The sequence below is a fragment of the Notechis scutatus genome, chromosome Z (assembly GCF_049901735.1).
Source record: "Notechis scutatus isolate UNSWTSFEM ecotype Mainland chromosome Z, rNotScu1.2, whole genome shotgun sequence".
Taxonomy (NCBI): domain Eukaryota; kingdom Metazoa; phylum Chordata; class Lepidosauria; order Squamata; family Elapidae; genus Notechis; species Notechis scutatus.
In genome coordinates, this window is record NC_142025.1 from 96,389,193 (window position 1) to 96,414,065 (window position 24,873).

Below are 24,873 nucleotides of genomic sequence, written 5' to 3' on the forward strand. Positions count from 1 at the left end.
ATTCTGGGAGTTGAAGTCCACACATCTTAAGCTGCCAAGTTGAGAAATTCTGGAGTAATGCTTTATATGGATAAATAGACTGGTTCTGACTATTTTGCTACACTCACCTTATATTGGAAGAACCTTTTTAAAAAATTTCCATTCATAGCTGGGTTGGATGCAGATAGTTACACATTGTAGTTACACATTGCCAACATATACTCAATATATTTATTTAAATGACTTGAATAGTAATCTCTCCTTAAGGATATCTGCCCGTCCCATTAGAGCTCCTATTGTACACATGCACTCCAGATTCCTTCCCTTAAATATTGCTAACTTTTGGGTGCCTGGAGCATTCCCTTTTAATTGTAGTCTCTGCCTCATGGAACACCCTCCCCCTGAGATCCAAAGCCACCCAACATTAACCTAGGCCAAGGTTAACTGTGGAAGGAGACTGTGGGTCGCATCGGGAAAGAGTGGTTTTGATGCCCAGTTTTTCTATTTTATCGTTTCCTCCTTTTATTGTGTATATATTATTATATTCTTGGTTGTGTGCTGACAAAAGTTTGGCTTCTGATGGGCAGCTATAGAAAGGTTTTAAACCAACCAACCAACCATAAATGTGAGGGCCACTTTGGTGTGGTGTTTACAGCACCAAGGTAGAAACTGGGAGACTGTGAGTTCTGCCTAGTCTTACCTTAAACACAAAGCCACCCAGTTCCACTCTCTCAGCTCTAGGAAGAAGGCAAGGGCAAACCACTTCCAAAAATGTTGCCAAGAAAATTGCAGGGAATAATCCAGGCAGTTACCAGGAACTATCAATGATTTCAGTACATTTTTAACTTGAGAGTTGATAATGAACCAGCATGGCAGAAGAAAGGAATTTTTACCTACATTCTCTTATTTTGGATTGGAGTTTTTAATCCTTTATAGCAGTAATCCCCAACCTTTTGACGCCTTGTGCCCGGTACCGGCATCAGCTGGGCGCCGCGGCCCGGCACCGGCATCAACTGGGCGCCGCCATCTTTTGACAAAAAGTGCTTCCGGTAACCTCACCGGAAGCACTTTTTCATCAAAAAGATGGCGGCGCTAGCGCTTCGGTGAGCTTTTCGGGCAGAAATGGCTTTCTACCCGGAAAAGCTCATCGAGCGCATGCCGCCATCTTTTGATGAAAAAGTGCTTCCGTGAGCTTTCTACCCGGAAAAGCTCACCGGAAGCACTTTTTACCAAAAAGATGGCGGCGCCAGCAACCAGCGCCCGGTAAGACTTGTTCCGCGGACGGTACCGGTCCTGGACCGGCGGTTGGGGACCCCTGCTTTATGGTACAGAATATAGAAAAGCCTTCTAATAGTATAGTACAGAATATATCTAGCCTTCTAATATTAGAGCTCTCTGTTTGAAGGAGGAATTCGAAAAACCTCTTATGATTGGGACTAAATCAGGAACCAGCATACTGGGAAATATCTAGGATAAAAATGGAAATGGATTTTCAATAAATTTTTTAAAATGCTGATATTGTTTATGTACAAGAAATGCATATAACATTAGATCATACCTAATTATCAGAATAGAAAAAGCAGAAAAATGGGAAAAATGGGCCTTGAGGTTGACTTAGCTTTCTGTTCTGCCAAAGTCAGTAAAATGAAGATTGTTGAGGGCAATATGCTGACAATGTAAACCGCCCAGAGAGTGCTGCACTGCACTATGGGGCAGTATATAAGCCTAAATGCTATGGCTATTTTGCTATTGCTATAAACCAGGGGTGGCCAAGGTTGGACACCCCTGCTATAAACAGTAATAAGCCCAGCAATCTCACCTCTAGCTTCACCTTCAAATTTATTCTGGATATAAATATAATTATGTGTAAAATGTAATTCTGGATCTGGATCTGGATATGGCGCATTCACATTTCTGAAACAAGCTAGATACAGCAAGAATTATTTGGCAGAGAGCAAAATTTACTATAGTTGATGTACTTATACATTGTTGGAAGAATAAAAAAGTGACCTTGGGAAAGAAGAAGGGTTTTTAAGACAAATGACAGATTTTGAAATGTTTATATAGAAGATTGCCTATTAGGAGGTACATATAAATTCCTATTAAAATGATACACAGAACAAGTAAAAGATTGTATGATAAAATTGATGCAGAATTTTAAAGAAACAATTACAGTAATGGGAAGACTTACAGTAAAATTCACTCCAAGCTATAATGTAAAAGAAAATTGGAAGAAGATAATCGCATTCGTGTTTCAGATACAATTGTCTTTTTTCCTAAATTTGCCATAATAGAAGAAAAAAGGCCATTCAACAGTCATCACTTATGTTTATAATTAAAAGAAAACCCAGGATAGGTTTATTATTTTTTCTGATTTTGATATTAATATTTATTACAATAAGAACAGTCAAGCAGCATGGAAAAAATATATCTTAGCTACATTAACTTGATTGCCAAAAATATACACATCTTTTTTCTTTATTTAATTAAAAATTACAACAACGGAGGAGAAGGGAAGTGTTAGACACAGGCAAAGTACTAAAATTGATGGGTAAAGAAACATACCCCAGTGCAACCAAATGTGGAACTTAGTCACCTTTAAAAAATTATTTATGTTCTCTTCCTGCCAAAAAGAGATTCTAGTACTCTTCTCCATTGCTCTATCAAAGCACATTCCTAGTCACTTTAAACTTTTTACCATGAATCTTAAATCCCATGATAGCTTTCTGTCACTAAAAATTTAAAGTCATTTTCAACTTTCAGGCTGGGTTGAAGTCATACATTGTGATTGATTTGAATTCACATAATACATTGAAATCATAAAACATGATTGATAAACCACATGGCTGGGGTTTACACAAGCAGCAAACAAGTAAGTCATAGTTTGGCTTACTGAACCCCAACCCCATTCCTGGGATACTAATCCAGTCAACTAAATTTGAAAGACAGGTGGTTCCTCTGGAAAATGTGCAGAGAGAGCAATCAAATGGACCATAATATGCAGACAACCTCTGTGAGGAAGGGCTAAAGCAGTTTGAAGCTTAAAAAATAAATAAATAGAAGAGACCTTAAGGGTCAAGTGGTCAAACCCCATGCCCTTGCATTATAACTATTCTTTGAGAAATAATCATCCAGTAGGATTTGCATACTGAGAATAATTTAGAAGTGTTTTTGATCTTTGAGAAGCACAGCACCTCTCCGCTGCTCATTAAAACAGATTAGACTGGACTTCTATCACTGGGGATGGGAAATGAGGCTTAACCTTCTATATATTTTTTTAACCTATTGTTATAATTCTATGCAAATTGAAAGTAAGTCCCATTAAGTTTAGCAGAATTTATTACAGATGAAATTTACATAAGATTGCCATCCATATTATTTCCCAGTTACTACCTGCTTATTTAGGAAAAATATATATGTATCACATATGTTATTTTTGTAACAAGACAAAGAAACAATAGAAATAGATAAAGAGTGAATTATATCACTTCAATTGGACAGTTTTAAGTTCTGTTTCCTGTTTCAGAGAAGATCTCTAGCATAATATGCATCATCTTTTACTGTTTGGGATAAATAGAAGTTTGTAAATCAAGAGGTTGAATAAGATATTTTTTCTCATGGCATCAGAATTCAATAGATTAGCTGCATTCACTCATATACTAAACTTAAGTTTATTCTTCCAGTTCACAGAAACAGAAAACCAAACCAAGCATGGGTATTTTAATTTTACATTTTAAAAACTCAGAATATGATATAATGCAAATAAATCAACAGCAGAGAGTAGTTTAAATCTGAATTTCCAATTCATGCTAACCTAACCATGCCTGGCCTGCCTTTCAGCTGGAAGTCGCAAACTGGTTGCATGCAGTTCATTCAGATGACGGTTTGCTTTGTAAGTTTATTTTGCACACTTTTTAATAACTCCAATAACAAGAGTCTGAGAAGCTCACATAAATTAGAATTTCCAAACTTGCATGGTCACTGATTATTAGTCACAAGATTAAAAATAAACAAAAAAGTGCTTCTTACCTCAACATATTAATCAACCTATAAAGCCTAACCACTAGCAAAAAGTTAGCATTTTCTGTAACTTTGTTGCCATCTAGTGGTCATCTTTTTGCAGAGTGGAAATATACCCTTATACATTAGGAACTTGTTGGATTAGCTGTCAGAAATTCTATTGAACACCAGGGAATAGAAGGCTTCAAATACAAGGGGAGAGGGGGAGAGGAGGAGTGGGAGGGAGGGAGAGAAAGAGGGAGGGAGGGAGGGAGGGAGGGAGGGAGGGAGGGAGAGAGATATTAAGCATAATTGCTCAGAGTTTTCAATAAAATTTGGACTCCTATTTCCAGCAATTATAGACCTCTTGGCTGGAATTAACATTCCAGAAAGAAGCAGAAATCATTGCTGGTAAGATAGGAACAATGGATCAGGATGGTTTTGATATTTTAAAATAGGGAAAATGTTTTTGAGATGGCAAAGTACAATGAATGTGCTTTCTTTTCTTCTTTTCTTTACTTGTTAAATTTATAGCCTGCTACAGGAGCAGAGAATGCCAATGTGGAATTCTTTCCTCCATTTTTTTTTTTTTTTGCAATACTTCTCAGGAATAAATTAATTTGAGAGATAATGACTGGCCTCAAGTAACTCAGTGGGCTTTCTTCCCAAATTTAGCCAATATTGTATAACATCTTGGTTCTCTAGTTTCTTTAAGGGAAGTGATTAGCAAAGCTAGATTCTAGGATCAAATGCCAATTTCAAGTTAACATTTGAAGATACAAGTATGATACAAAATATTCTAGGGACCTGAAGGTAACCTTCTAGTTACCACCAATTCATATAGTTAAGAAGACAACGGGCTGTAAAAATAACTTAGTATGTTTTGTTCTCTTAACGAACAAACTTTATCCAATAAAAATAGACTCCTTTGAGCACAATTCCTGGTAATTTGACAATACAGAAGTAATTTGTCGTTATCATCTTCTAGCCATATTTCTATGTCTTGTTCTAAATTTGCTGAGCACACTGATTTCTATAATTGAAAATTAAGTGACTGGTGTTTTATTTGATTCTGTGACAGGCAATCACTGTTCCACATCCAACAATCCTGTTTTAAAGACTTTTAGTTTTATCTGAACTAGTCCTTGCTTGGGACTTTTTCAGAATTGCACTTGATTTTTATGTGTTACATACAGTATTCCTGGAGAGGCAAGTAAGTGGCATTCTAGACTGTTCCACAAGCCTCCAGATGGCTTTTTCCTTGATGCACAGTATAACCTTTTTCTTAAATGTAAATATAATGTCTATACAGCCAAAATGTCTAATGCAGCTCTACAAGGTTTCTACTACTGAAGGAAATTGCTGTACTGAGTTCTCTATTTTATATCTGTGGGAAGAGAAATGGAGCTTTGTAAAAGCACTTATTCCTTACAATATCCAAGAGGGGTCCTTTTCAGCCTTTCAAATTACCACTAAACACCAGCTGCTTATTTTCTCTTCCATATAATATGTTAAGAAACAGTCTGGTCATGAAGTAATACAGGTGTCAGATTCAGGCTTCAAAAATCCAGGTACCACTATATGATAGTAAAGATCTTTACTTTTCTCCCATCTAATAATGATCTGGAAGTTTGTATCTTAGATTTTGGAACCTCCCCAAAAATGGAATTTTCTTAGGATGTTTTCCGAAAGCATCCTAATTAATCTTTTGGGTGCAGACGGGTCTTAAATATACCCTAACTGTGTATATTATAATCCTGAAAATGTGCTTCTAAGCTGAATGTGTAGCCTTGAGTGCAAGAAGCAATGGTATTATTGAACAATGGTATTATTATTATTATTATTATTATTATTCTATCCTGTGGATTCTGCCACTTACAATTCACTGGGGACTCAATAGGGATATTACATGGATGTCAATTGTAATGCAATGCTATATAGGACAGAGCTACTTTCATTGGGACAGCTATACTTACAGAAACCTGCAAATCTATATATGTTTCTCCCTCCCTTACTTTACCTTCGTGCTATGGAAGGACTGAGACATTAACTCAAACTAACTTGTGAGAAAAAGTTCAAGATATGCCAGTCTGATTATTGCCCTGGCTGTCATTCTTCCTCCTGCCCTTCTCTATGTCCTCTACATTAACCTATAGAGATTAGGTGGGACAAACTAAAGTACATGAATACATATCTCTAACCAGATGAATTGCCTGTCAGGAACATTTGATACATATGATCATGAATTGAATTCAGCCTTGGTATCACCTGCTGCCCAAAGGCTGAATTATCTATTCCTTATTGATTTTTCACTTTAGTTCATACAACCATTGCAGATTAATGGTTCAGGTGTTAGGAAGACCAGATTCTCCTTCAACCATAAACTTCAGAGGATGATTTCAGACCAATGGCAATAGCAGACCATAATCACTACTGCTCAGTCCAATCTATCTCATACTTTTGTTATGTGAAGAAAAGAGTGATTTTCATGTATTTCACCTTGGATTTCCAGAGGAAACATGATAAATATAAAGATGAACTATATTTCTGATGTTAAATTTTTTTTCAACTTGGGCTCACTGGGGCTTGATACCTCCCACTTTCCGAGCACTTAAAATTACAAAACATGTCTAATGCAGTGTTGTGATCCTGTGCAATGAGAGTTTTGTATAACTATGTCATCCTCAACCTAAGGTGGGCAACTTAAGGTTCTTCAGGGGATCCTGAACCCCAGATCCCGCATTGTCCGTAACTGATTATATTGAGTAAGGTTTTTGAGAATTAAAGTTCACCAATATTTGGAGGAATACAGATTATCCACCTTGTGGCTCAAAGCACAATACAAACAGAAAAAGGCTTAAAGGAGAAAAAATATTCCTGCAAAAGCTTTGTGGGCTAGCAAGAAATCAGTAATATCAGATTTTAAAATGCAATTCTTGAATGAGCAAATGTGCAGTGTAATACAGTTCCTTCCCATCTTTTAATTTTCTTTTCCAAATGTCTTTTCCCAATCCACTATTATCATTACAATGAAAATATGGGGTCAAACCTTCCTTTTCTTTTGCAATGTCTAGTTTTGCTCTCATTGCAAAGAAAAGTGTTTTTCTCCACAATATTTTAACTAGAATGGCCATTATTTTCAGCTAATGCTTTACCTCTTTTGTATGTTTAAACAACTCTTTTCCAAAATATTTTAATAATCAATTTGATTTACTACTCCGTATGACGGTGCAGTTCTCTATCTCAAACATTTATTGATGGCAATAATTTTTTTAAAATCATGTTCGCAATTCTAGCAGAGAAGCTGTAGTTGTAAAAATCTTTTCCCCCAGCGCCAAGATAAGACAAAAGTCATAGGATTATGAATTTTGCTGGTGCTATAGAACAACATTTTTTTGCAATTCAGTTGCAGGTTTCAATAAGAATTCTGTAGATACTTGCCCATTAGTTGCCTGAAAAGGGGAACAAAAGTTGGATTTAGCCTCCACTTCAAATTACTTCCATCACAACTCATAGCCATTCTATATTATGGCAGCTGAATAAAAACCTAAAAAATACTATCAACAGTGCTAATGAAAGATAAAATAAAACCAGAATGCATTGGCCTGGATACATTTTAAAGATGAATTGGCTATCTAAAGAGTAAGTGCATTGAGGCGGATTAGTTTTCTGAGTTAAGTGTTCAATCTGTTCCTTAACCTGTGCCAAAGCTGCCATGACTGGAAAGAAAACTTCCCAGTTGTCATTTGGAATATTTATAACTGTTTTTGACAGTTTCTAGGAGCTATTAAACAACTTCATAAATATTAGCAAACAAACCTTAAACTGTGGGTAAGTATGCACACACACACTCAAAGCTTGGAGCTAAACATATCTGTATGAATAAAACAAAACAAAGAAAAAATCATGAAAAAATTACTTCAGTGTCTTATTTTTTAAGAGTCCAACTCATCTATCTGGAGATACATTTGCTTTGTTCAAATAATAGGGGGAAAAACTCCGAAACATTATTTTATAGAACAGTGGTTATTATGGGACTGTAAGTACTTGCTCACCACCAATGGCTGAAAATAGTGCAAATTGGAGCAGGTGGCAAGAATAAGCCTAAAATGACTGCATATTCATGGAAGCAGGAAAATTTTGAAGGGCCCTAGGTGGTTCTATCACCCAGAATCTTGCTCTTTAAGAGATCTGGATTTATCCAATAAAGACAAAACTGAGCTGGTTTCCTCATAATATCTGATCTTGATCTCCATTTCATTTTTTCACTCCCTGGAAGGAGAAGAAATTCATACTGTTGCTAAACCATCTGGTTACAAAATGGAGATGGAAATAGATCTTCCAGTGAAGGGAAAACCTTAAATGGGATATGAGTGAGATCTGTTTCACAGAAAAGATGTTCTTACCAGCTGATTTTGGAGGTGGTTGGAATAGCTCCTGCCATTAGACAAAACCTTTGTTCTGCCTCTTTGGTGTTGGGCTTTTGAGTGGCTGATGTGACAGAGAACAAGAAACTCTTTGTGAGTGGCTGGTAATAGCTCAGCATTGACTCTGGGTTATTTGTAAGCATACACTGTCTGTAAAGATTTCTGAAGGACAGAAAGATGAATCCCTTGGTCAAAAACGAAAAAGTGAGGCCATTTCTTTCAGGTAGTTTTTTTTTTTTAAAGACATGTGGCTGGCAGAGATTTGGGGAAACCAAGGTAACTGTTCTCAATTATGCAGGACTAGCTTTTCTTTCTCAGCTAAACTGTACCTCAGGAGTCAGTTAAGATGTAGACATCTGAAATGCTTATGAGACTGAATTCCTTTGTGCAGGATTCATGTACATGGACCTCCAAACACCACTTTTCCAACCCTTCCTTTTTACTTATTAGAAACCTCAAAAACATCTGAACCTGGTTTCCTGTAGCTGGATCTTCTTACAGGGAAAATTGGTGGATGTCTTAATTCTGATTTGGAAATAACATGCTCTGAAAAAAAATAACATTAATCACCAGGTGATTGTGGTTGTGTCCAGCTCATATGCCCCATCTTTGAGGGGATATTCTTGGATGGCAAACACTGCTTCATCCTTTCCATCTGGAGTGCAACGTTTTAAGTGCAGCAGAATAGACCAAGCCAACAAGGGAAAGGGGGTGTTCACACCACCAGTCTCTTTTAGAAGGGCACTAAATGACAGGCTCAGAACCGAGGAACGTAGACTTCTGGCATGCCTCCGCTTGGTGTCACTGTGACTGTGGCAAGGAAGACTTTCTCGGAAGCCTTTCATATGGTTGCTCTACGTTTTGGGATCCAAGGCTCAGGGAGACTGTTTTCTTATGGCAGAGAAAGCAGCCCAGTATCACCAAAAGTTAGCCTTTGTCTTGCACTGAGGCACCTCCCTTTTCATTTATGCTCTGGAGGGGGAAAAATGGCAAAAACAGCACTGTCTAAATTGGTGATATGCCAAACAATACATTAAAAAAAAAAAAAGGGGGGGGGAGAAAAACAGATATGAAACAATCCTCTGAGATTCTAATCCCAGGTACCTTCTAAATATACTTTTCATTTTTTCATTTCCAGAATCCCCACTTAGCCTTGTCCAGCCTCTTTCCCATTTCATCTGTCTGCTCATTAACCCATTTCTTGATAGAATGCATTCCGCTGTATTTTCAAAACTTTTTTTTTTTGTTTCCCAACATTTACTTCATTATCTAGAATTCTGGCCAAATCATATATCCAAATCTGTTCCATATCCATGTTAGATTCCCTACAGACTTCCCTCCACCCAGTAGAGCTAGATGGGGTCCTAATTCCAGAAAACGTCTTTTTCAAAGTATTTAAGAATATGCTATGTCACCAAAGTAGCTCAGCTGTTGGTAGGCAATACCTTGCTTCTGGCCTTCTTATAAGATGCTCACCATTCCTTTCTGGCTGCTGCTGTCACCCTGCAAGTTGAGGAAAGGGTTTGTTTGGGCTGTGAGGACAGGTGGAATAACAGCTCCTGCAGCTGACATCAGGCTGTTCCCAGGGGTGCTGAGCGGTGGGGAAGCCATCAGTGAGCTGGCAGGATTAAGCTGTTGAGGGGAGATGGAGGCCAGGAGAGTACTGTTGGCAGCTGATGGTGCATTATTGCTGGAGTGGAGAAGGGATGTGGTGGTCACTGGGCCAAGGCCTGTCATGGAGGAACCGGTCATCTGGAGCCGTTGCAATTCTCTTTTGTGCTGAATTTGTTGAATCATCTGGAATATCAATGTCTGCTGCTCCTAAGAACCAAATGAACATGATCAGCTGCAGAAAGATTGTAGCAACTCTCCCTCACATCCTATGCCAGAAGAGTTAGAAAGAAAAAAACATCATGCCAAATACTGCTGTTTTTATGATATGTGCCTTATGGGATTTTCTTATGGAGAGCTGGAAAAAAAAATCTAAAGAAAAATTGACCCAATGCTTTTGGAGTGTTCTTCTATGAAAACAACTGCTTTTGTCTGTTTTGCCTGCTTCTGTGCTGTTGAAGGTGCTTTTGATACTAAGCAGAAATGAGGCATTATTTGTAAGGGTTAAATTGTTTATCAATACAAACATATTCAAGTTTTGAAAAAAGAAAAGAGTCTGGATGATGAGTAAGCAACTGCTTGATTAAATTTTGTTTTTTCATAGGCTGACAGATTAGGGCTGCAAACCTCTGAATTAGCAGAATGTCTATGGAGATTCTCAGTCATCCATGGTTGTCCCAAAGGTGCTTTTTTCAAGAGGCAACTAAACTCTCTTGTGTTTGTTTGAAGTCGTTTTGCTTCTCAGAGATGAAGAAGCTTCTTGGATGAGAAGCAAAATATCTTCAAAGAAAAACCAGAAAGTCCAGTTGCCTCTTGAAAAAAACCAAACACGTTTTCCGGTTTGCCAGGCTTCGGCGGCGGCAGGGATCCGCGATTCCGCGCAGTTCCTGCTGCGCTCGCTGCCTTGGTGCCTCCGATCCAGACGGATTTGGAGGATATAGCTGCCCCGTAGAGGCAGCTGAAGATAGGGGGGATCCGGACAGGGGTTTGGGGGTGTCGCAGACCCCCTCTCCAGCTGGCAAAACCCCCTTTTCCTAAGGCGGTGGAGCGGCAGTGGCCGCCACAAAGAAGCCTGCAGCTGGACAAGATCGTGCAGGAGGAAGAAAGTGAAAGTTTTTCTTTGGCTGAACCGGGACAACAAGGAACCTTCAAAAACCTGGAAATTTGATCTTTTGATTGCTACATTCAAACAATGCTACATTGTTTCCCAGAAAAGATTGCAAGCAGCGGAAGAAAGTTTTGAAAGGGAAAGTTATTTTTTCTCACTCTCCTTCCCTACAGAAATAGCTGATGGAAATCTGAAAAACCTGCTTAGGCATAGAAGGTAAATAAACCTAAAAATTAAAGCCAAGGGGATAAAAGATTTTGGAACATTGGAATTTAAAAGTAAACTTTACTGCTATAAGTGGGAAGGAAGAGGTAAAAAACTTATTCTAAGATTCCATTGAAGAAGACTGCTTGGAGTTTATAAGACTTAGAAATATGTGGCAATAAGGCTTCCAAAAAATCATTTTGAAATTGTAACTGAACTTTACCCCAGGAAGAGAAATTAAACAAAAAAGAAAAAGAAGAAAGTGTTAATGAGACAGTTTGTTCTGATTTGGACTGCTTTGTGACTTTGTGACCTTTGGGCAACTATTTTTTGAAAGACTAAAAACATTTGGGTTGCTTTTAAAAAAAAAATAGAAAGTGGCATTATCTGTGGAAGAACTACAAATGGAATATCAAAAATTACAAGAAGAGGAGCAAGAAGGCAAGGGCTCTTCTGGATCTATTTTTCACTTTTTGGAAATGGCGATTTTTACTTACCAAGAAATACAACAACAAAAGGACTGGGATGAAGAAGAAGAAGCCATCTTTAATGGACAAAAAGTCATAGTTGAGGAAAAGAAAAAAGGGGGAGTGAAAATGGAGAATTCAGAACTTAAAAAAGCAACCAAGAAAGGGAAAAATAAGATGAAAAATCGATACAATGTCAGAAAGCAACAGAAAAGAGAAACACAACAGAGAAGATTAAGAGAGTGGAATTTGAGAGATGGGGGGGCAAAAAGATTACAATTGATAAGAAAGGAAAGGGAAAAGGAAAGAGAAGTCATAAAGGTTTAAAACAAGATGCTAAAAAACAGATTTTTTTCAGAGATAAAGGGTAAGAGTTATTAAAAAAAATATGATTTTGCAAAAGTACATAAGATTGTATTGTAGATATTAGTATTTGAAATATGAGTTAGAAAATTGAACTATTATATGAGTTAATAATGCATTAAAGGGAATGTATAAAATGTTTAAGAGTTAACAATAGAGTTTAATATTTTATTGAATATTGTTTTATTATATTATAAACTCAATTCCTTTTCTATTTTTGTTTTATTATTTTAAAATGTATTACTTAGAATGTACTAAGCAAAATCAGTGTGGAAAGTATATATTATTTCAAGTGTTAAATTTAGGGGAAAGATAGAAAGTTGTCATGCTTCAACCAGTGATTACAGGAGAAATATTGTATTAGAAAGAAAAGATAAATAGATGTTTGAAAGAGAACGGACAAAGGATACAAGTATAATTATTATTTAAATTGAGACGAAATAAACATAATAGAATTAAGAGAGTGAATAGAGGAGAGAAAATATATAGAAAATACAGAATGCTAAATAAGATATGAAATAGTATATTAAGTGAGCATGAATTTGATTTATGTCTGTACAAAAAGAGGTAACCCAGGGTAAGCCGCTTTCCAAAAAGAAGTTTTATATATTTATGTTTTGTGTTTTGTTTGTCTATGTCTGAATTAATCAAATTTTAGAAGAATGTAAGAAGAACATTGGAAGAGAATAATGAAATTGTAAATAAGACAGATGGATATAAAGAATATATATAATCTAAGGCAAAAGAAATATAATTGAATAGTAGAAGGAAAGGGAGAAATAAAGAGAAGTTGGGATAAGATATGAAGTTGAATAGACAAGATAAATATATATATTAAATTGTGTTTGTATGGAAATGTGATAATTTGGAATTATTCTGTCTTTAAATAAGATGTCTTATTGGTTTTTTCAGAAAAGATGCTTTATGTTATTACATTCTACGTTTAGTTTGTTTATGTATTGTTTTTTAAAAATTAATAAAATTTGTTTAAAAGAAAAAAAACACATTCGGGACTTTGAATTAGCACTTCAGCAACCTTTAGTTCACTGCTGCCCTTTACTACTTGTCTGGGTTTCAGGAGCTCAAATCTATTCCTGTAACCTCACATTTATCAGAAAATCATGGTTTCTGGTTTCTTGTTACACATTCTCACAGTATCTGTTCCCTATCTTCATCTGGCAGCTACAGGGAGATGAGAAGTGTCTGCTCTGGCTATCAAAGAAAATTCTTATTACACTGAACATGGAAACTGAGTATTGTCTAAAGTCCAGGGACCAAAGGAAGTAAGAACAGCAGTCTGATTCTAGTTTGTTCTGTGATGTTGATAAAACATTGTCTTCTTTTGAAAACCCTATACCTCGAGTTGGTGCCCTGCTGTTTAAGATAATAGTTGTCCCTCAGCAGTTGTCTGATGAAATGTTACTTACCGGGTTGAGTGGCTGTGATGTTAAGAGCTGCTGCAATTGCTGCAGTTGAAGCTCAGGCTGACTGAGTAGCTGCCGCTGCTGTTCTGATAAGTGAGTCACATTAGGTATACTGGAAGAAAGATGACAAAAAGAATTGGGCAGTTTGTGCAATGCAGCACTACTGCAAAAGACCACTTGAGTTCCACTACTTCAGAATCAAGACATTGGGGGCTTGGAAAGCTCAGTTATTTCTCTTGCTGCATCAAATGCTACGAGCATTACCTCCTTCTAATATTATTGTTATTTTTTAATTGTCCTTTGCCATACTGGAAACCAGAATAACAGTATTCAGGCTACATTTTACAAATACTTTAAAATACTTTTGCTTATACGTGTATACCCTTCCCCCAAATATCCAACGCTGATAAAGGTGAAGCAGACTGGCTAACGCTGCTTTCCTTGTCCCATTTGATTGATCAGAACCAAATGAACATGATCAGCTGCACAAAGATTGTAGCAACTCTCCCTCACATCCTATGCCAGAAGAGTTAGAAAGAAAAAAAATCATGCCAAATACTGCTGACCTCACTGCTGACCTTTTGACCTCACTGACCATGCTACCCACCTAGAATATGGTTTTACAATACTACTACTTTTATTGGATAATACTGGTCAATGTATGGACAGGGGAATCAACATTCAAGCCTGTATCCTCTTTTATACACTATGCTATAGGGCTTGACCCTTATCCATTCATGAAGCTGGGAGAGGTCACCTATGAACTACTAGGGTGAGATATCATCCATATGATACCAGTTCGACTTTTCATTCAGAGCCAAGTACAAGCAGCTGTGGAACTGTTTGTCCAATGACTGGATGGGGCTATAAGAGTCTGGATGGAACAAAGCAAGTTGTGGAAAAATTGCAACAAGACCGAGTGGTTGTTTGTCCAGCAGCTACGTGGTGATTGAATGCTCTCCCTACACTTCTCCTGAAGAAGCAGGCCTGCAATTTGGAGATGCTACTGATTCTTGGCTGTGCCCAGATAAGCAGATGGAATTAGTAATCCAGAGGTGCCCTTGCCCAATTGGCTGATTCCCCCAGTTGCAATGCTTTTTTGGAACAAGAAGCTCTGGTGTCATGCTCCTGCTCTCATTGTCTCCGTATTGGTTTAATGGGTCTCTTGTGAAGCCCATCTGGTATTGAAGTTGGGAAAAAAAATGTAGCAGGCCTCGTGCTGATGATGGGTACAAGCTAATTGCAGCATCAAGCCTATTTTATGGGTGCTGCGAAGGTAGTGATCCATTTGGCTTATAAAGCCCAAAGAGTAAAGCTTCAAGATATCTACCATACCCTCTAATTTGAATCTGGCCAGCCTGACTGTTCAGTTTGCAACGTAAAGGGGATGGAGGTCTGGAAGCAACGCCTCTCTCTGCTCTTTTAACCCTCTAAATTATATTCCCCGTGGTATCTTATTGGCTCCTTTCTTCAAATTGCTGTTTGGAAAGGACTTAAAACACAACTTTTCGAACAGGTGTTTGAAGACGAAACTCACACTTTTCTTATTCTTCCAGCATGAGTTATTTTAAATTTGCTGCCTTTCTGACTGTCATTACTTGCGTGGCTCTTATGGCTCCTTTGTTTTGATTTATAAACCACCTAGAAATATGTGATCATGGCAGTGAAAAAATATCAGGAGTAAATAAAAATAAAGTGGAATAGACCTCCAGATTTAGGGCAAAAAAAGTTCTTAAAAATCTGCCTCCTAGAAGCTTTGGCTTTTTTTCTTGTAGTCCTCCCTCTTTCTTACCTGCTTTGGCTCATGGAGAGCTGCAGACCGGGAGGACCACTGGTTTGTGCCAGTACTGGATTCTGGGTCTGGGTGGCCAAAGTGCCATTTAAACTTCCTAGGAGGCCATTGATGGGGATCTGTTGCCCTCCTGCCAGACTGCCAAGGAGACCATCCACAAGGCTATGAGTAGCTGTGGTACTTCCCCCATGAACAGTCCCCATGGCTCTGCTCAGGCCGTTCACAGGTGGTAGCGGTGGCTGCTGTTGGATCCCAGTAGTTAGAGGAAGTGAGGCAGGGCTTTGCTGCAGCAAGGGTAGAGGTGGTGGTGTGCTGTGGAAGGACAGAGAGGAGCTGCTCCTGCTTGGGCATCCTGAATGAAGATCCTGGAAAGAAAAGAAAAAGAAAGAAAGAAAGAAAGAAAGAAAGAGAGAGAGAGAGAGAGAGAGAGAGAGAGAGAGAGAGAGAAGAAAGAAAGAGAGAAAGAAAGAAAGAAAGAAAGAAAGAAAGAAAGAAAGAAAGAAAGAAAGAAAGAAAGAAAGAAAGAGAAAGAAAGAAAGGAGGGAGGGAGGAGGGAGGGAGGGAAGGAAGGAAGGAAGGAAGGAAGGAAGGAAGGAAGGAAGGAAGGAAGAAAGAAAGAAAGAAAGAAAGAAAGAAAGAAAGAAAGAAAGAAAGAAAGAAAGAAAGAAAGAAAGAAAGAAAAGGAAGGAAAGAAAGGAGGGATGGAGGGAAGGAGGATCAATATGAAGCAATAGGAATCATCTCCAGCAATTTTACATATTTTTTAAAAAGAACAAATATTCCAAATACTCTACCAAAAAATGGGATTCTGTATTTTTACAGGATGGAATATGTGTAGGAATGGGAAATGCATAATTTTAAAGAATTTATCTTGAATTTTTTACTACCACAATTACTTTTATTTTTTAACCAAGTCTGTTCTGATTCCAATTTGAACAAACATCACCAATAAATTACCAAAGTATCCTGCAGCAAAGAAATTAAGTCTGTTTTTTTCAAAAAAAAAAAAAGAAGGCAAAAATCTTGGGCATTTGAACAGTGCACCCAGTACTTCAGGACTTAGCAATTTAGGCCCAGAACAAAGATGCAAAACTAAAGAGAAATATGACCAAGCTTCTGGCATCAGAATTGGCCCAATGTACTTTAGTGTTTGAGCTGGGCAAAGTCAATGGAACATTACCCGGGAGAATAATGCACCGATATTTCAAGAGGATAATTTATGTGCAAATACAGTACTCTTAGGAATAACCATAGTTACCTAACGTTGTTTGGGTAAATAATATATAAACCATGATAGCAAAGTTTAAATGTGTTTTTCACTTTAAACTCTAAATGATATAATTTGGGTGCGGTTGAGAAACTGCCATAAGAGGGAGCTAGAGAACCTGGATTGCTACTGGATTGATGGTTGATTGTTCTGCGTGTTCCCTGTTGCTAACGTTGAAGGAGGAAAGAGTTTTGAATACTGCATATCTAATCTACTGTGAGAAGATATTTACTGGACTGATTTATGGATTGACATTGTAAGTTAACTGACCTTTTTTTTTCGACACTGGATTTTTGCAATTGAACAATCTCCGGACTGAACTGACTGAACACTAGTGAATGATATTTGGACTGTTTGACCCTGCTAAACTCTTAATGGAATAAACTATTCAACTAAGACAGTGTATCCGTTTTTACTGAGTGTGTAAACTAAAAAACGCTTTCTCTCATATTCGCCTGACTGCCTGACTGCTGTGCACATTCTGCTAGGGCAGGGGTCCTCAACCACCGGGCCGCGGACCGGTCCCGGTCCGTGGAGCACTCTGTACCGGGCCGCAAATAAAAAAAATAATAAAAAATGGCGGCTTTCTTCGCCTTCGGTGAATCCTGCTGGGATCGGGGATCAAGGACACAAATGAAAGAAGGGGAGGGAGGAAGCAACTGAAGCCTGTCCTGCTCTCTGGCTCAGCAGCTTCGGTTTCCTCCCGCCTCGTTCCTCTCTCAGTCACTCTCTCGCTCCTCCACCAGCCCAGGAAGAAACTGCTTCAAAGAAGCCGGGGGTGGCTTTTCCTGTCACCGCAGCGCCTCTGAAGCGCCCGTTTTTACCCCCACCCCGCCTGCCCGCGCGCGCTTCAAATCAGTGCTCCGTTCTGCCTGCCTGCCTGCCTTCTTCGTTTCGGAGCAGCTTCGGCTGAGAATAATAACTATTCGCCTCTTTTTATCAGCCGAAGCTGCTCGAAACGAAGAAGGCAGGTGGAGCACTGTGGATTGAACCGCGGGAGGGAGGGCGGGGGGGGGTAAACGGCGCTTCGGAGGAGCTGTGGCGACAGGAAAAGCCACCCCGGCTTCTTTGAAGCAGTTTCTTCCAGGGCTGGTGGAGCAGCGAGAGAGCGACTGAGAGAGGAACGAGGCAGACACCTGAGGAGGGAGACACCTGAGGGATGGGGCTGAGGAGGCAGGGCCGAGGCGCCCTGAACTTGGTGGTTTGCTGGCAGACGTTTATTACCCGACTAGGTAACAACATCAGATGTTACCTAGTCAGGTAATGAAACGTCTGCAAGCAAACCACCAAACTCGGATTCTCCCCCGGTCCTTGAAAAAGTGTTTGTGCTTGAAACTGGTCCCTGGCACAAAAAGGTTGGGGACCACTGTGCTAGGGTATATCCCTAACAAGTACCCATGCATTTCAGTAACAGGTTGCACATTCTTCTCAGTCACAGTCTCCTTCAGCGGCATTCAGAATTTGTGAACCATGATAGTCTGCTAAGTGAAAATGAAGACCAGAAAAGGAGATGCTTCTTACCTCAGAGGAAGTGGAGAGTGCATTCTCGATACCAAAGCTATTCTTGCATGGGGAGCTCTTGCTGATACTAAGTGAGTCACTGTTGCAGGCTAGAGGGGAAGAGAAAGAATCAAAAGGACATTCCACTATGCCCCTGAGCATCTTTTCAGCAAGGAGTCAGCATGGTACTAATTCAAAAGGTTTTTATCTTGATCACACTATATTATTCCTGGGGGTGGGTGGGTGTTCTGTCTGGACTATGTTTTACTTTTCACTTTTAAAGTGTATTTGCTAATGATCTATTGTAGGTTCCTACATTGCAAAGCAGTTCAGAACAGAGGACACAATTCACAAAACATTTCAGTCATGACAACAACTCTAAAACCAAACCCATTAAAAGAGTACACAGCAAAAGTACATTTAAAAAAAGAAACTGGCATCAACCATCCCTAGTGCTAATGATTCAGAAGGTTTTGTCCGATGTTGCTCAGATATCAGCAGTAACACCTCTTTCACAGATCAAAAGCCACTACAGTTAGGTTTGCTTACTGTTAGGAGCTAGGATGTATTGGGTCTGGCTTGAGGGGCCATTGCTGGTGGTCACCATTTGGAAGGGGACAGAAAGCTGAACATTTAGAAGCTGCAGGCGCTCCTTTTTAGCTGCCAAAGTCATGATCTGCTCCTGAAGGCGCTGATTTTCTTTCTGTAGTGAATGAAGTGCCTTGAGCATCTCTACGACTACAGAAATTGGAAGCGGGAGAAGGAAAAGAGAGAAAGTTGACAATGGAAAAAGGAAGGATAACAATGTTAACACACTGTTAAAACACAGTACATATGAAATGGATTTACAAGAACATTTACGGTCATTAAATAGTCATGAGCTGAGCATCCGCAGTAATGGCCACCAGCTTTAAAATGACTGGCATGACTTGCCAATCAAAGTCCCAGTCCTTTTTAATGCATTGTAAAAAGGAACATGGCTTCAATCACTCTAATGTGCTAAGGCATGTTTTTCTGGCTTCTTTTTAGTAAGCAAAATTTATATATAACGTTATGTTAATTATACTTGCTATGTCATTATCTCAAAGTTTTTCCATTGCTAAAATTTACAAGAAAAATCCAATAAAGTATAACACGTTTCAATAAGGTTTTATCAGAGCAAATGTAACAAATGTAATTCTTAAGTCTAAACAAAATTAGATTATAATGGGATACTTACATATTTTATAGTCTAATTAACCTGACTACATGTACTTGCCTGTACAGTGTTTATATTTAAGGGTAAAATAAAATGAAAAGTCTGAAAAACTATAATCACACTAACCACACTAATTGAACAGAGTCCAAAGAGCTGCACCTTAAGTCTATCTCAATTGCTACAGGTTATTCTAGCTTTCAACAGCCTACAATGATTAAGCAGTTAAGGAGTAGTTTAATGCAATTAGAAATTTCTAAGCCAGTAAAGGCAGTATAAACTCCTTCTTATATTCCATCTATGAGTTTGGTCAACATATTATGACTCAGTAGAGCCGTACATGGTAGCAGTCTCTACCTCTTTGATAGAAAGAAAGATAAGAAAATCAGAGAGACAGGACCACCACAGAGATGGATCACAGGGGTGAAGCCTGAGGCTACGCTTCTAGACCTCTTCCATTTATTGATTAAATACATGACCAGAAGTTGTATCTAGAAAAAAGTACAATGATCAAAGTACGAGGATTTTTTTTTATTCTGAAATCAAAACGTGTCCATTGGAAAAAAAATAATAGCATAGGATTTTCCCCTCCCTTTAAAATTACTATTTCAAAAAAAGAATTCAGAGAAAAGCATCTACAGTTTATCACAAGAGTGTGGGAAGATTTGAACTCATCTTCCTAGTCTACCTCTCTGATCCCAACCACAAACCTCCCATTAGGGTTAAACTACAAATCCCAGATCTCCACCTAGTGTCCATAATGATGATGCATGATGGAAATTGTAGTAAAACTAATCAATGAGTCTCTTTATCCCTATGATTGGCAGAAAACCTCCCAGATGGCAAAAAAGACTTAACTTATTAATGTTCACCTTCATAATTGGAAGAATGACCTTAAACTCTTTCCTTTAAGGACACATCTGTGTGGATGGCATCAAGTTACCATTTTCCTTCTGATGATGGAACAATTATGGGGAAAGCTGCCCCATTGCAAAGATGAATGGAAGGTACTGTAGAGCAGGAGTCTCCAAGCTTGGCAACTCTAAGACTTGTGGACTTCAACTCCCAGAATTTCCCAGCCAGCATGACTAGCTGAGGAATTCTGGGAGTTGAAGTCCACAAATCTTAAAAGTTGCCAAGATTGGAGACCCCTGCTGTAGAGGCTTACTTGAGAAAAGCTTTGCCTCTCTTTGGTCACCTTGGTCTTAACCACAAGGGTACAGTTGTGATCTGCAAGCTAAAAGTAGACTTCCAGTATACTTTCTGCGGAATTCAGAGCAACCTTGGAATAAGCAGGATCAAAATAATTTAGTTTTCAAAGGTTGGTGGGATTGTCTGCAGAGTTTTAGGATGCCTAATTTATTCCCTAGCCCCTCTAAGATTCCCTAACATTAGGCCTATTTTTTTTGTCTTGGTGGAATTTGGGAAGACTAAAAGTCCATGCCTGCTCAATCCAATGACACTCTTAGGTTGATCCACCATATCTGTTGCAGCCTTCCTTGACAATTTAAAAACATGTGGCCAAAGACCAACAAGGATGTACACAACCTTGGCTTAACACATTGACCCCTTCCACCACTCACTATTGACACCAGCTTCTCCGTTGCCCTGTTTCTCCAGGAGCTGCTCAATGTTTGGTGTGGCCTGGGGGACATTTTCCAGTTGTCCACTGCTAGTTGATACTGTCTGGTCAAAGAGAGTAGGGAGGCTACTGATGGGAGACCTGTTATAGTGCAGGACAAAGCATCATTAATAATCAACATACTTCTTGGTTTCACAATAGCTATTTGTCCTAGCTTTATGACTGGAAAGCCACAAAAGTTGGGGTCCAAGGCAGAAACACGGAAAAGCTAAATTCTGAGAATAAAGTATACAATGCAGATTCTACATGGGTTTTGCAGGTATTTTGTTACTGTCAGCCATAATCAAAAGCTACCGGTTTTCTGTTCTCCTGTCAATAATATCTTTAATTGTTGAGTATTTGAGGCTGCCTGGCTGCTTTATTTCAATTATCTCAGTCTACAAGCCTACAAATTTGGTGTCTTCTTTTAATTGGTATCTATGATTCTCCAGATGCTGCAATCTTCTCCAACAGCAAATTTTCTGGTTACAGAAGTAATAAAACATAGATAATTCCAGATACCAAGATGAATTTAGCTGACACTCCCTGTATGTGTATGTGTGTGTTTGCATGTGTGATACAGAAAAGACAGAAACAACCACACCCAAAATTCAAGAATTCAAGGACAATAAAACTACAGACATCTTTTAGGAAAAATACATATAGCCATTTTGAATTTAACTAAAACTTTTAGTGTCATCACATGTAACTTAGAACTAAAGACAAACTTTTATATGCAAAGAATTTGAAACCCAAGAACACCATAATTGAACTGAAGATCTCACTGAAATCCCACCTCTGATTACCTCCAAATGTTCTTCATTCTAGCAACATAATTTAAGGTAAGAGTGGGGCACATATAAAGCTATTTCAAACAATTAAGAATCAGAAATCTTTCCTGTTCTACTGCAGATAATGCAAAGTTCCCCTAAATATTCAGGTGTATTATTTTCTCTCATCCTTGCAGTTCAGATGTTATTGGGTACACAGAAAGCAATGTGAACACAGCCTGATAAACAAGCTATAAAAGTGTTGAGCATACTAGTATCTCATATCCTTATGCCCCTATTTCACTAAACCCAGCACTTAATGATATGGTTATGATCTGACTGAACCAATTTTCTTCTGCCTCTGTTACCATATCTATAATATATATAATTATCCCAACCTTGTACCTGAGTGGTAACAGTATTTTTCTCCTTGTTGTCAATAACTGTACCAGTATTTATTTTCTTGCTTGTTTACTTATTCACTACCTGCCTCAAACATATGGTCAGTAATAACTTTAGGGGTGTTCAGAGCAGTGGTGGGATTCAAATTTTTTTACTACTGGTTCTGTGGGCGTAGCTTGGTGGGCGTGGCAGAGGAAGGATACTGTAAAATCTCCAGTCAGAGGTGGTATTTGCCAGTACTCTGAACTACTCAAAATTTCCACTACTGGTTGTCCAGAACTGGTCAGAACCTGCTGGATCAGAGGCAGACACATGCACTATTCTGTTTTGGCACTGAACAGATTCTACCTCAGTCATTTCTCTTCTAGCCTTTGCTTTCTCTATTAGCATTTGTTTCCTGAGTTTCTTCCATACCCATCATCTTCCCCTGTTTTGATACATCTCCAAGCTTTCAACAAGGTACAGGAGGAGGGGAGGGGAGGAGAGGGAAGAGAAGGGAGCAGGGGTGGGATTCAAATTTTTTAACAACCGGTTCTGTGGGTGTGGCTTAGGTGGTTGGCGTGGCTTGGTGGTCATGTGACTGGGTGGGTGTGGCCAACTCAACATCCCTCACATCAAGGTCCGCATCTCCTCCCCTGGCCTCTCATGACTGTGGGGATGCTGCAACAGTCATAAGTGTGAAAAAGGGTCATAAGTCACTTTTTTCAGTGCCATTGTAACTTTGAATTGTCACTCCACACAAGCAAAGTAGCAGCAAAAGAGGGGGAAAAAACTCCAGAGAAGGTCCTGAGACAGGAAGTCTAATTCTGCCAAGAATGTAATAAGGGTTAACGGTGAGGCAGTTTCTGTAAGCAACACCAGAATGTTTCCTTCCTGCCTTCCTTACAGGATTAGGCCAGTAATTTTTTCTAACAACCGGTTCTCCGAACTGCTCAGAACGTTAACAACCGGTTCTAGCGAATAGGTGCGAACCTGTAGAATCCCACCCCTGGAAGGGAGAGGTGGGGAGGGGAGGGGAAGAGAGATTGTGTGAAAATGTAAAGGAGGAATTATTAACATTTCTTTTATTTATCATTTTTAGTCATTGCGTTCCAGAAATAAAACAAGTGGCTACTTAGCAACTAGTCCATTTCACTTCTCCCACTTTACAGGCCTCCTAGTTACACAATCATGTTGGGTACACTCCTTCCTCTGTCTATAGGGATATTTTTATCCTGGTTGTTTCTATGTTTCTTTATTTCACGTATACTAACTTGGGAGAGGCCCAGATGGGATGTGGGATAGGGATAGAAGACCAGATAAAGATCAACAGAGCTAAAGTGATGTTATCCATTGCCAGCAGCATAAAATTCCTATGTATGGTATCCTCTACAGCTCCTCTTCTAAATTACCATCAGATAATGGTACTCTGATTTTGCTTATGCAGTTAAGTTAAAGCCTACACAGTATTCATATATAATATAAAGTACTGTATATGAATGCTATGAACTGGTGGAAAGTAATAGTATTGACGGGATAAGATATTTAATTAACTGACTATTAAAGAAAATACTTTGTTGAACTTTATTTCCTCTTAGAAACTACTGTTGGACTTCCAGCTAGAAAATGAAAGAATCGAAAATTTAATTTTGGGACCTGAAAATTAGAACTATTTATGACTATAGAGATGTTATATATTATTATTGATTTTAGAGTAAGAGATTAATGTATTTTATATATGTATCTACTGAAGAAAATTGGAAATTATTCCTCCCCTCCTTTTTTCTTTCCTGCTTTCCTTTCCCTCTTTGAATTTCTGATTTTGCCTTATCCTAATCTCTCTTTTCCTAATCCTCCTTTTTTGTCTTTTTGCCTTTTATCTTTTGCTGAAATCTAATGCTTTTTTTTAAAAAAAAATCTTCTGATTGGTGAGATGAGGTGAGGTGAAGTATTGTATAGTAAGACTCTACAGAGTTAAGTCATCCTGCTTATCTCTGGTCTAAGCAGGCTTGTTTTCAGAACAGCTTCCCTGTGGAGTTTTTAAAGAGCAATAAACTTGCAGTCAAAACAAGTGAACTATTTGATGATATGGGAAGGACTGCCTGATAAAATGTGAGAGGGGAGGATTTCCTGCTTTACTGTACTACTCACCCATTTGCCAAATAATAGTTGGACTGCAAAAAGCTCCCAAAATGGAAGGAAAAAAAAATAGTACAGCCTCAGAATTGCAGGAAAAAGGGGGCACCTCTCTACTCTCATATCTGCTGATTAAGCCATTGCCAGAATAGTTGGTGAAACACGTCCGCTTTTACTCACCTTGACATTGTTATGGGTTGCTGCTGGTTTAAGAGGGAAAGCATTACTTTGCAATAGCAAAAATGTCTCTAGCCTCTCTCAGTCATAGGCTGAGGACAAGAGGAAGGCCATGTCATGGGGATGAGGAAGAATAAAGAGATCGTTATTTGTAGCATGCTTAGATGCAAGTGAGAAAACCAGAATCTAACTGATGGAGGTTTTTCCTACTGGTTGGTGAATATGATGGCACGGGGTGATAACAAAAGTCAAGAGGAGAAAATGAATCACCTTGCTTCGCTTACATGCATAAATCGAGACATCACCATTCAGGAATGACTTGGAACAAATACAGTACAGGCAGGATAGGAATCAGAAATGGGAAGAGCAGGTGCTTTGCTTTGTGCTTCCTCATTGCTTTTTACTGACTCTGGGTTGGATGGAGAACATTTAACTTAGAAAGGTTCTAAGCT

General features: G+C 38.7%; 1 protein-coding gene across 5 annotated transcripts in view; it reads right to left on the minus strand.

The window, feature by feature from the left end:
* Nucleotides 1-1,919: 1,919 nt before the first annotated feature.
* The window catches only part of MLLT6 (MLLT6, PHD finger containing), a 117,737-nt gene continuing 94,783 nt past the window's right edge, over nt 1,920-24,873 (minus strand). For 3 of the 5 annotated variants that reach the window (XM_026669822.2, XM_026669819.2, XM_026669821.2), the window contains exons 14-20: nt 20,920-21,059; nt 18,691-18,879; nt 18,163-18,251; nt 15,375-15,739; nt 13,586-13,694; nt 9,882-10,226; nt 8,842-9,377 (exon numbers count right to left, since the gene is read on the minus strand). In XM_026669822.2, the coding sequence (XP_026525607.1) occupies nt 9,333-9,377; nt 9,882-10,226; nt 13,586-13,694; nt 15,375-15,739; nt 18,163-18,251; nt 18,691-18,879; nt 20,920-21,059 (1,282 nt within the window). In that variant the 3' untranslated portion in view covers nt 8,842-9,332. Of the gene's footprint in view, nt 7,431-8,841; nt 9,378-9,850; nt 10,227-13,585; nt 13,695-15,374; nt 15,740-18,162; nt 18,252-18,690; nt 18,880-20,919; nt 21,060-24,873 lie in introns of those variants that run through there. The other 2 variants (XR_003371066.2, XM_026669823.2) reach the window with 2 other exon arrangements.